Below are 13,801 nucleotides of genomic sequence, written 5' to 3' on the forward strand. Positions count from 1 at the left end.
GTATGTATGCATGTATACATGTTTGTGTGTGTGTGTGTGGATATGATAGGCTTCCAGACAGCCTTCAAAACAGATTTTTATTTTCTTTTAATGAAATATAATGATTCTTTTAAATATAATTGTGAAATATTTTCCTAAGTGAGACGCTTTAGAAAACTTTGTTATAATATATTGCAACCTTGGAAGACTATATTTGTCCAAAATATGCATCATTTGAAGCAGGAAAATGAAGCAGTATATTTTTTTGCAAAAGACTGATTAGGTGTATATATGTGTGTATTCATATAGGTTTATGTTTCATGAAGATAATGATTACATCAGGGTGATTTGAAGAGGGGAAGTACAAGTTTTTCACTTAGACATTATTTTCTTTAAGGTAGGACTGATATGCATATTCTAATGATTGAAAGTTTCACACCAGCTACGACCTCATAAAATGAAATTATAGGATTACTTATAGTACAGCATTACTTATAGAATTTGAAATACGACATAACCATTATGATTGATAAGTATATGCTTGAACAATTGATTAAACATTTGAAATAAATAAAAGTAGATTCTCACCTCATGAAGAATTAAAAAGTAAAATTTGTCCTTTAATGGTTTAACCTTTTGTCTTATTTTTCTTACTAAATATAGTTTTCCTTCCTAAGCAACATACTTTTAGCAACAAAGAAGAATATAAACAAATTAAGTAAAAGATGAATTAGAGAGTCCAATAAAACCATAAACCATGAAAAATATAAAGAATTATATTTATAGGTTATCAAAAAGACAGGAACTTTAAAGAATAAAAAATGGGGAAATTTAAAAAAATCAATTGATTTGACTACATAAAAATTAGAAACATCTGTGTAATAACATAAATGACTATAAAGTGTCAAACATCGGAAATTATGATGATAAAATATAAATACCCCAAATTTATAAATAATTATAAATTAGTTGAGTAAGCCTACCACCTCATTAGAAAAAATAAATTAATTAAGGCCATGGATCAACTCTTCTTTTATTAAACATTTGTGAAATATTAAAGCTCATTCAACTCACTATTAATAAAAGTAAATGTTGAAATCCAAGAGTTCTTTTAGACACATAAAATTTACAAAGTTTTTTTGCCTGCTTGCTATTTCTTTTGGTAACACAACTCAGTGCTAATGAAGATGTGGTATGAGTCCCACCCTGCTTATGGGAATGGAAAATGGCTTAACTTTTCTGGAAGACAAATAGACTCTATTTGTACCAAGAGCCTTAAAATGTCCTCAGCCTTTGACCTGAGAATTACTGTGTGAGTAACTTTCTGAAGAAAAGAAAATCATGAAGTATTGAAACATTATTTACACTATTTAAAAAATGAAAACCAACCGAATGTGAGCCATTATGAAATGGATAAAGATACATATTCATAATTAATAATTTATTTTTGTTATTATGTCTTGAAAAAAGTATTTAAGACTATAACTGTAATAAGAAAAATTAAAGGATATAAAATTTTATATATAGTATAATCACCAGTTTTAAAAATGATATAATTTATATATATATGTAAAATGGTTATATATACATGTAAGATATGATTAGACATATATAATTTATATGTAAGGAAATTAACTAAACTTTTTGTATGGTGGTATCACAGATGATTTTTACTTATATTACTATTATCCATATTTTGCAGAATAGGCATATATTACTTTTACAATCAGAAAAAATTAGTGAAAAAAATCTACCTCTCAAACTAGTCACTTTCAAATTTTATTTCAATGAAGCTTTAACTATTTAAAATATTATGAGACTTCTCTGGGGGTACTGACTTAGGATTCCAGACATACAAAAATAGTGTAAACAGGATCTCTGCTTTCCAGAAGATCAGAATGTTGTACAAACACAATGTTCATAGCGTGGTGTAAGGGGTCTGGTGACTGCAGGAAGTAATGAGGGAATGAATGAAGGCTACGCCAGCAATAAGCCAGCCTGGCTATCAGAGTCATGGAGGATCTCAGAATGGATCTTGCTACATCTAGCTTGACTTTGAAAGCATAAGTGGGATTTCACATGAAACATGAGGCTGCAGGGAGGAAGAGAGTTCCAGAAGGAGGAAACAACTTGAGCTAAAAGAATGGGAGGAAGTACTGTGCCCGTGGTGTTGGGTGAGTTATGAGTTGTCAGGTATGACTGGAGTAGGAAGTAAATGGATGGGGTAAAATAAATGAGCCAGAAAAGACAATGTTGAAGCTCACTGTGGTGGACCTGGAGCATTCATTGTTTTCTGTAGGTAAAGGGGAATCATTGAGTCAATATGATTTGATGGGGGCTTCACAGAGAGCATTTGGGCAGAAGTGTGGATGGTGGAGTAGAAGTGGCCTGTAGATGGAACATTAGGGGCAATCTCAATGGTCCAGGAACTGAACCAAGAAAACAACACTGGCAACGTAAAGGATGACGACAGATTTGAGAAACATTTCTGACGTAGAATGAACTGGACCATTTTTGGACCATTTGAATGCAGCTACCCGAGATCTACCTTATCCAGAACCTAGAGTCAGAATCTCTGGGGATAGTGCCTAACAATTTACGTTGTAACAAATTCCCAAGGGAGCCTGAAAGCATACTAAGCTTTAGGGAGCATCCGTTTGTCACTTAACCTGAGCCAAAGGGCAAAGGATTCTGAGACCCTGGAATTCAAAGGATTTGAGTACTTGAGACCCTCAAAAGTTTCAAAGACCACAGAGTATGAGAGAGATGTTTTCAGCTGTAGAACACTCAGATTATGACTTGCATGGCATTGAGAGCCGAGTTTAAAGTTAGATGCCTCCTGGGATTCAAAAATCCCATGAAGTATATTTTTTTAACCTTGTATAATTTGTGATGTTGTTGGATTCAACTGATCCAAAGTGGAGTCAAATCATTCATTAAATCAAAAATTTCAAAAGCTCCTTTCCTGAAAACACTCAGAGGGCATTGCACTTCTGGTCTTCCATTTGTTCATTCATTCATTCATTTCATAAACATTTTTAGAAACTTCCCCTGTGCTAAAGGCTAAGGATGTGGGGATTCACAACAGAGCCCCTGTCTTCAAAGAACTCACAGTCTACTGGGAGTAGAGGAGCTTGTATTTTTTGTGTCTGCTTTGTAGTAGATGCTAAATTATTACATGCAATCCTCCCAACAAACCTGAGGTCTTATTATTTTCGTTTTACACGTAAAGAAACAAGGTCTCAGAAGATTAAGTGACTTGTCCCAGATCTCACAACTAATAAGTGGTAAAACCGGGTCATCTTAAGGCTTATTAACTTATAATTTTTAAATCTTTTTGATGAGTGAGTTTTACATAACTGGTCATGTAAGCAGGCACAGATATGTAAAAACAAATAGCATATATGGCTTAAAATAACAGCATGTGATGCTTTTCATTACATGCCTAGTAGTTGATCAGAGATTTTACAGTGATGAGGATCTTCAGATGTAGAAAAGGAAAGGCGGGGTTAATGTACATTCATGATTCAAAAGCAACTCTGAAATCAAGATGTGGTTCTCATTTTATCCATGTATATCTCAAAGCTAAATTAGACATGTGAAATAAACACTGCAATTCCAGTACACACCTTAGGTGTCAACTTGCCTAATAATTCTTTCACAAACATAAGTACTGAGTCAACATTGCTGATAAATGAGGGAGGATTACAAGTGAATAATTTAAAAAGCACCCAATCAATAGATCAAAATTAAAGATGAAAAAAAATATATAGGCAAAAAACTATGGAAAAAGCTAAAGCTATACCAAAGGTGCTATTATTTCAAATAACATCATCAGGTCCAAAAGCTAGGAACATTTTACACATAATCTTTAATTGTTATAATGTCTCAGGCGAGAAAACAAGATAAATAACTTGTACGTTACCAAAGTGAGACTCGAAAGCCAGGATGAAATGCAGGCCCAATGGATCTGAAAAGTTCCTGCTTTTTTTAGTATTGCGCACTTATACTATCTTTTTGGTATTGCACACTTATATTATCTGTTTTTTTTTTTTTTTTAGTATTACCCACTTGTATCATCTGTTCAAATAGCTTCATTCTGGCCTTCATAAGAAAGAAAAAAAAATCATTTATTCCAGAATCACCTCCTGGCCTTGAATTTGTACTTTTTAAAGTCGAATAAATGGTGTTTATGAGTAATTGTAAAGTCACAGGGATTATTTGACTGTACCTTTTAAACACTTACCATAGAAAATACTATGATGTTGGGACACCTCTAATGCTTTCAAAGTATCAATTATTTTATAACAGTTACATCGAGCAAGTGTTAATCGTTCAAAGAAAAAGATTTTTTTTTCTATGTAATGATTAAGTAACATGGATTTGATCTCTTGTTATTTGATAGCTAAATAGTAAAGCAATTTTATTAGTGAATTTGCTGGCAAGTGCAGAAAATTATAACCCTTCCTTCTCTAGGTTATGTTAATTCCAAAAGGTTTATTGAGGGCCTATGTTGTTGCCTATAGTATGTAAAGCTGACTCCTTCCCTCCGAAATGTAGTTGGAAAAAAAGAGAAGAAATATAGTTCACTAAAATTATTTTTTAAAAAGTTCTCAAAATGCTTTTATGTTGAAGTTGAATCACCACAGTGGCATATCACAGACAAGCAAATAACCACTTCAGGGTTATTAAAAGAAAGGGTTGACCTTATATTAAATCCCTTATCTAGAGAATTTAAACCAGATTATCCACTGTATTTCTTTAATCCCAACATTCCTCTTTTTCCTTATAATGATGAAATTGTAAAATGAATCATCGACATGCCCAAATAATTTCTCTAAACTAATTGTCAGAGCTGATTTCAAATCTAAGTCTCATCTGTATGATTTATCTAATGGGCCAAACTTGGTATGAAAAATATTGTAAGTGCATATGATTCAATGCTCTTGATTTTATTTTAAAGCCCTTTTTATAGGGCCAGTACTGACATTAATCTTTTTGGTTCTCTATCAGGCAGTTCTAATAGACATGTATTTTAAGGGCTAATTGGCCATTTACTTAGTAGGTCAGCAAACTTTTTCTGTAAAGGGCCAGATAGTGAATATTTTAGGCTTTGTGGGCCATCTGGTCTCTGTCTCTACTACTCAGGTTTATAGTGTAAAGCAGCCATAGACAATATGTCAACAAATGGGCATGTCTGTGTGCCAGTTAAAACTTTATATACACTGACATCTGAATTTTTTTTTTTTTAGTGAGGATTATTGGCCCTGAGCTAACATCTGTTGCCAGTCTTCCTCTTTTTTGCTTGAGGAAGATTATCCCTGAGCTAACATCTGTGCCAATCTTCCTCTACTTGTATGTGGGACGCCACCACAGCATGGCTTCATGAGCAGTCTGTAGGTCTGCGCTCGGGATCCGAACCCGCGAACCCCAGGCCACCGAATCAGAGTGCGCAAAGTTAACCACTACGTCACCGGGCCGGCCCGACATTTGAATTTTGTATAATTTTTACATGGCATGAAATATTCTTCTTTTGTTTTTTTTTTTTCCAACTATTTAAAAATGTCAAACAAAATCTCTTGCTCATGGGCTGTGTAAAAACAGGCAGTAGGCTGTATTTGGGAAGTGGGTTGTACTTTGCCAACCTCTGTCCATTTTCTTGAAGTTATATGTAAAAAAAACCATTGTACTTACATGTTATTCTTTAGGTACATTTTTAAAATAAAGAATCAACCTCTTTGCCCACTAACTGGGAGAGAAAGAATATTTTCAATGAGAGCACTGACACCTCTGGCTGACCCCATGAGTCCTAACGACAGGATCAGTGCATGTGGTGCCTCACTACCTCCCATAGTTCCTGAAGAAGTTACTTCCCCTTCTCGAATCGCACCAGCTGGCCTTCATGCTTGCTCTTTCTTATTGCCCCACTAATGCTATCCATGCTCTCCTGGAGAAATTTTCTGCAGGATAAAGGGAAAATTCAGAGAAATTTGGTAATTCTAACTTCCTTTTCAGACAGATTAAAGCTTATCCTCTTCATACTGGAAATGATGATTTCTCACAAAATAGTCTATCAGGATTGGAGAAATTGGCACAGAGATTGATGTGGAACTGATAGATTTTTGTCCCCCAGAGCATCTGAAAATTAGTATTGGTATTGGGTCTATTGTTTAAGAAATTAAATTTTATTCACAAGTCTAAGGACTCATAGCTGAACTTAATTCCAAGGCCCACAAGACACGTGCTTGGCATTGCTTCATCTCCTAAATCTTTGATAAATTATTATTTTTTACATGCTAACTCGTGAGGAACACAAATCAAAATCAATAGAGATATGCATGCTTGTATCAGTTTTATTCTGGTATCATTTTTAGTGTTGAAATGCTCCAAGTGCTTATTTCAGAGTCTTTTTTTTTTCCTCTTTATGATTTACATATTTTGGAAAATCAGTATTTTAAATAAATAGTATGGAGATTTATTATTGGATGATATTACTATTCCTTTGTTCTTTGGGTAAAATATACTCAATATTAGGAAGTGCTTAGTTTATTTTCAAAGAGTCCTCATTTATGTTATTCTTGATGCATTGCAGGATCAGTAGACAAGATCATCAACAATGTATGCGGCTTTACAGTTTCCTAGTCTTTTTGCATGCTTTATTTAGTTCACTGCCTCCTATAAACACGTGAAGTATGAAGTATGTACCAATATACATAATGTATATATAAAGTATGTACTATATACGTAAAATGTATATATGAAGTATATACAAATATATGTTATGTATATATGAATTATGTACCCATATATATATAATGTATATAGGAAGTATATACAAGTCAGAGAGATATATGACTTTTCAATGTCACACAACAATCAAAATCCCAATCAAGTCATTTAACTTTTTCTGTTATAACGTGTTGCTTCCATCTAAAGAATGAAAGATACAGTTACAACTAGCATTTGGAAAGAATATGGTCTCTTTATGGGATTTTCAAAAATATACTTTTTTGAATTTTATAATTGTTTTAAATTTAAAGAAAGGCTGAAAGCTTGCACAGAGGGTTCCTCTACACCCCACACCCAGTTTCCCATTTTGTTAATATCTACAATACCATGGTGCATTTGTCACATCTAATGAATCAATATTGGTATACTATTATTAAAGCCCATACTTTATTTGGATTTCCTTAGTCTTTGTCTATCTGTGTCAGGATCCCTTCCAGGATACCACATTAATTACTTTTAGTGATCATGTCTCCCCTTTCCTTATTTTGGATGACCTTGACAGTTTTGAGGATTACTGGACTGGCATTTTTAGAATGTCTCTCAATTTGCGTTTGTCTGGTGTTTTTCTCATGGTTAGACTGGAGTGATGGGTTTTTGAGAGAAAGACCACAGAGGTAATGTGCCTTTATCACATTATATCAAGGGTACATACTATCAACATCACTTATCACTGTTGATCACCTGATGTGGTGTAGGTGGTGTCTACCAGGTTTCTCCACTGTTAACTTTCTCTCTTCCCCCTTTTCACACTGTACTTGATTTTATCTCCATCAACTTATTAGCCAAGAATATTGCCTCATTGAATCATGTTAATATGAAAATCTTGTCCAGAGATGTAAGCATGTTAATATTAATTGAACAATTGTTTTATAATTGTCTCTCAATATATACTTGTTGTTGTAAATCAAATCCCAGAGTTCTTTCAACTACAGGGTGAAGTGGAATGGGATTTTACAGCTAAACTTAAACCAGATATGAAGAATTTGGTGGTAAAACAAAAAAAATAGGAAATTCGTGCAATATTTTATGGGTAGTATTCTTAACACACTTCGTGTAATTGCTAAACGTGCCATTTGTTCGGTACAAAATAACGAGTTGAAGCACGACATCTTACTATCAGAGTGAAATGTAATTTTAGACACATTTTAGGGGGAGGGATTCTGCCATGTAAATGGCCATAGTAGTAACTTTGGAGTTCAATTCCAGGAGTTAAAAAGAATGTGCACTCTCTAGAAAGAAATATTGAAAAATATGTGCTATTGAAAAGTAAATATGGAAAGATTTGTCTTCCCCCAAGTGAATCACATTCTACATTCGTTCATCTCATCTTAAATAGTAATAATTTTCTTGGGTATTTTAAATGAGAAAAAATGTGTGATAGCAGATTTAACATGAGAAGATTCTAGACCAGACTCGATAGATTTGTTAAAATATTTATTTTTTTAAAATTTTGAATTGGCTATCTTCTAACAACCTGTATTTGAATTCTGTTGGAATATCTAGCCCTCTTTCATATATTGGACACTGCTTTCTTTCGGAATTTGTATTCCTTATACATCTGGCCACCAAAAGAAGATGGTTTAACATTATAGAGTCAGTCTGAAAAAAAGGGTTGATTTCTTTCTGTTAATATTTTAAACCATCATATCAATCAAGTGGACATACAACCCTTTTAAAATAAAAATGTAAAGAATATGAAAACCATACTTTATAACTCTTTATTCTTAAATTTCTGTAGATTTTTAAAGAATAGATTATTCTTGATCAATTTACACACTTATATAGCGTGAACTTCTAATTGACAGAAAACACACATTTATTATAGGTAATGTAATGCAGTTATACATACATGAAATGTAATGACAACTATGAAATATATTGGTGACACTGTTGTCAGAGAAATCCAGGAAAATTTTTATTTTGCAGTGACATGTACTCATTCACAACCTTAAAATATTAAAGGACATTAAGTAATAAATGATTAAATGCTTGTGTGGACCAGTAAATACAATGCAAATATTGAAGTGATGCTGTAAATATCTTACCTTAAAGAAGGTTGGATGTTTTGCAATTTGATTGGAATGTGTAAAATCCAGTGAGATTTTACTAAGACAAAATTTATCTGGAGAGTTTTCTGAGAGGCGACAAAAACTGTTCAATGATGATGGCTTCTATTCATTCATAAAACTTTTATTGAGAGCTTACTAATTCTGTTCTGCATGTTGGGGCTACTGAGATGGATGGGATTTGGGGTCTGCCTTCTGGGAATTCTGTGTTATAAATTCCATTTATAACAGCTTACAGTCACTCAATAAATTTTGCTTGTATTTCCACCAAAATAGAGTTACTGTATTTTTATTGTGTAGATTATCAAGTTATAAAATATTACAAATATTTTGAAAAATTTCTGAGCCATTTTAGCAATCTCCTGTTGGGACAAAAACCTGTTGGTTAGATTAACTCAACAAACATCTAGAATTTCGTTTATCAAGTGAACACCCACGGCCAAGGCCCTGAGCCTTAGGCTAGAGGACACCAAAAGGCATGAAACATAACCCATCCTTTCAAGGAACTTTATATCAGGTTAGGTACATACAAGATATTTATCCAAGAATGTCATCTTCTGGACTCCAAGTCCAAGCCATTAATTTTGATTTATTAGATAAGCATTTTTTATTCACTCATAAAGCCATTATTGCATTTTTTGTGTAGCATCTGGAAATGGCAGTACACACAACAATATTATTATAATTTCTAGATAATATTCGGGAGATGGAGCATGCTTTAATAGAAAGAATATTCACTTTGGACTCAGATAGATTTGAATTTGATAGAAGTTTATATCACAGCTAATAAGCTGAGATCTTGATCTAGCTCCTTAAACTTTCTGAGACTCAGCTTTCTCACTTGTAGTGTGTAGATAAATCCTGACTTTCAGTGTGGTTGGGAGGATTCAATGTAAGTAGAGCTCTTTACGCATGCTTGACAGAGAGGAGGTATGAAAAACTGCTAGGTGTTTGTCAGTATTAAAATAATAACATTTGGGCAATGGCTTAATGTTTTTAAAAATGACTTCACCTTCATTATCTAACTTAATCTTTACACCAACTTCTGAAATTGAGATATTATCAATTCAGTTATTCAGATAAAGAAACCAAGAAGTGGAGTGACTAGGGGAAATTTCACACATCCAGGCTTTGAATCTTTGTCTTCTAGCTTTAGGTCCTGCTCTCTCCATAAAGGATTAGGAATCCTGTGAATTTGACTTTGCCTTGTTCATACCAAAACCTTCCTGCCTGATTTTGGGCAAGATATATAACTTATTGAAGTCTTAGCTTCCTCATGTGTACATTGAAGACGCTGTACTAATTTACCTTCCCAGTCCTTCCCAGTTCTGCATATACGTTGAGAGCCTGTACAGTGTAGTTGTTAAAGCATGGTGTTAGAGATGAACTCTTGGGTTCAAATCCTGACTTTGCCATTTGTTGGCTCTATAACCTTAGGCAAGTTAACTAAATCTCTCTAAGTCTCATTTTACTCATCGTTATGGGTTAACAAATAGCACTTACTTGAGAGCATCGTCGTTGTGAGAAATACATGAATTAAACTATGCAAAGTACTTAAAATGAGATCTGGTATAGAGTAAGTGTATAAGTATTTGCTTTGATTATTATCCTAAAATTGTAACATCAAATTTGGTGATTCCAAGTGAGCTATTTTAACCCTTCAAATCATACAGTGGATTTGCTTAAACAATTAAGTGAAAGCCTCCCCATCTTGGGCTCAGGGCCCAATTACATTGCTGTCCTTGTATGACAGACTCAACTTGCTAGCTCTGTTCTAAAGAACAGGTATTGGTGGACATGGCCACAGATACCTGGAAGCAATGTTTATGTGTCCAGAAACATATGTTTGTCAATATATAGTCAGCATCGAATCTTCTCCTGGTACACAATTGACCCGATGAATCTGTTTCTCTGAAGTCCTGGAACTAATTGAGATCTGTGTCAATATGATTGAAGAGGCCAAGGATTCTTGGACATTTGCTGAAGCATCAAAAAGTATAGCAAAACCTTCTTTGCAAAAGAATTATTTAAGCATTTCAGTTCCAAGCATTAAACGTAGACTGAAAGTCATTTTGGTAGAAGAATTATTAAAAATCTTAATTCTATATGTTATTTATGAACAAACCCAAGTTTTATTTCAAGAATAAAATGTCTGTTAAAATATTCAAAATATATCACATTCATGTTAGATATCACTGAAAAGTAATTTCAGTAATTGAACTTAGACATATTGGGACCTCTAAGATGGGGTCAACATAAAAGTAATAGCTAAATATTTGGCAAATTGCTTAAAAAGATTAAAAGAAAAGGTTTATTTCAATATTGTGGCATTTTAGAACATATTGGCTAAACATTCATACCCAAATTATTGTTTAATAATATCACAATGTTTACTAATTTAAGTACACATTTTATTTATCGTTTCCATACTTTAATTTCGCTTGGTCAGAATTACAAAGATATAGAAACCGCTGACATGTTTCGAAACAACTACTAGCACAGTGCAAAAAAAATCTGCTTTCATTCCATTTTTTTCTTCTGTATTCACTCTTTCTTTTTTGCTAGGTGGCATGCATGCAGTGGTTTCATGGAGACCATACAATGCTTGAGATGATTGAGAAAAAACGTTGCTTGTGCAAAGAAATAAAGGCTAGACAGAAAATGGAAAAGGGCCTTTGCAAACAGGATAGCATGCCTATACTACCCAGCTGGAAGAAGAATGCAGGTGCAAAGAAGTACAGTCCTCCACCCTATTCCAAACAGCAAACGGTATTCTGGGATACTGCCATTTGACTGTATACAAGATGGCGCCAGCTCCATATTACTTAACACGAAGAGGGAGGTCGACTCGGTCATGTGATAAGTAACTGTTACATATTTTTTCTGTTGGAATGGAATGCCAGCACTTCCCTGGAAAACCCATGGGAATCTGTGCCTACTCATGGCAAGTTCAAGATAAAATGTATATTTCCTTGCAATTAAGGCACATTTGTTTATCCCGGATTATTTTGAATCCAGAAAATATTAAGATGTAAATATTTTACTAGTTTATGGGTGAAACCTGAAATAATACACATTATACGTATAAATTACAGAAATATCAAAAGTTTTACTATATGATATAATTTCGGTATTAACTGGTTTGTTATCTCTTTTATATGTAATCCCTTGATGCCTTTTATTATTAATTTTTGCATTTAAAATGTTTTCTTTTTTCCTGCCCACATTTGGCTTCTGTACAAGAGCTCATAGCTATAAATCATGTTCAATCACATAATATATGATCTGGTGCTAGTAATGTAGAAGTCGAATATCATGTTTGTTAAGAACATCTGTTGCTTTGTAAGTTTTTAAGGGTTTGACAGGAAATGAATGCAAATATGATGCTTAATTTGGAAGTCCATGTTACATCAACACCAATATTTTTGCTACATTGGCTTTATAAGAATTTCTCTTCAATATCACCTTGTATATACGAAGCAATGGTTAGTCAGACTCCAGAGAAAGTTATTAGGATATATTTGGACATATATTGGAAATGTTTTCCTTCAGAAATGACTTTAGGGACATTGTTCTTGCATCATTGATCTGATTGGAGGAGACCAGGGTTCACTGTGACAATGGAAGGAACAAGGAATCAAAAGATAAACGACACGATTTTCCAGAAAGTGGGACCAGTGGCATTATGGCCACTGTAGTCACTATTTTTAAGTAACTTTTCATGTGTATGTTTGTTTCCCCTAAAAAATGAGAAATAAACATTCAACTAGATAAGTTTACATATTTTAGTACACTAAATGACGATCTTCCTCAAAATTTACGTCCACTAATGAATTAGTGGTTCTTGTTAATTTTTTCAAACTGGTTATCACCACATTTTGGGGTTGTAATCTTCTGTGCATGCTCATCACACCCATTCTTAATGATTATGACACCACGACCAAAGAATTGTGACCGCTTGTTTATTTTATTTTGTTTTAAGGAAAAAACAGGAAATGCAGGGGATAGGGGGTGGGGTGGATTCAGTTTTATGTGATGGTGAAATTTAAGTTAAACAAATCATATATATCTTTAAGAGTAACTTGTTAGTTGAATATAAATATTTCCACGAATGAATAAAAAGGAAACTATCACATATATTTTGTATATTTAAATTACTATTTATGCTTCCTAAAATTGACAGTATGTGGTTATTCTTTAACAATCAATTTAGTATTATATTTCTGAGAGAAAAGGTATGTGTCTGAAGTTATTGCCATAGTGGTTTTCCTTGTAAGGGTTTGACAGCAATAGTACAGAGCTGCTCAATAAAACCAAATATAACAGGAGTTGGGGAATTTTTGTAATCTATAGTGCTAAAAACCTAGTAATGCTTTATCGGTAATAGTTCCTTTCAAATGTTATAAAATAATTTTTTAATATTTTATAATTAATGTATATTTTGATGTCCAATGAGAATTCTGAAAGAATAAGGAAAAAAGGTAAGTGGGAGGCCTGTGTATCTGTTGTGCGTGCGCGTGTACGCGTGAATGAGTCCTCCGTGGGGGAACTGTATGTGTAAAATGCTTACTGAAGTTTTGGGTTTTCCTTGTATAACTGAGGTGGTAAAAAAGCAGAATCATAAGTATAGGAAATCATGAAGATATCTTAAGTAGCTCGAATAAATTCTGCTGCCATGTTTCACCGGTTATAGATTATATTTCAAACGCAACAACCAATGGAGTCCAAATCTGAGTGATGAAAATGCATTAGGATAAAATCAGAATTGAAATAAAATGTGTTTATGACCCAAGTTGTTATCCTGATTTAAGTTATTATGATAACATATACTCAAGCCAATTAATCAAACATAAGTCATCAATTCTCAGCATCTTTATGATGATAGATAATAAATGCAAGTGTGTTTTTCAGATGCCGATCTTTCCCGTATCTCTGTGAATTAGGCAGAAGATAGTTTTTAATGCTGG

General features: G+C 33.5%; 1 protein-coding gene across 1 annotated transcript in view; it reads left to right on the forward strand.

Moving 5' to 3' along the window:
* Nucleotides 1-11,627, forward strand: part of NYAP2 (neuronal tyrosine-phosphorylated phosphoinositide-3-kinase adaptor 2) — a 248,081-nt gene extending 236,454 nt beyond the window's left edge. Inside the window, exon 6 of the mRNA XM_058533478.1 lies at nt 11,400-11,627. Coding sequence (XP_058389461.1) covers nt 11,400-11,627 — 228 coding nt within the window. The remainder of the gene's footprint in view (nt 1-11,399) is intronic.
* Nucleotides 11,628-13,801: the final 2,174 nt, after the last annotated feature.

This window comes from Diceros bicornis, chromosome 37, assembly GCF_020826845.1.
Source record: "Diceros bicornis minor isolate mBicDic1 chromosome 37, mDicBic1.mat.cur, whole genome shotgun sequence".
NCBI lineage: Eukaryota > Metazoa > Chordata > Mammalia > Perissodactyla > Rhinocerotidae > Diceros > Diceros bicornis.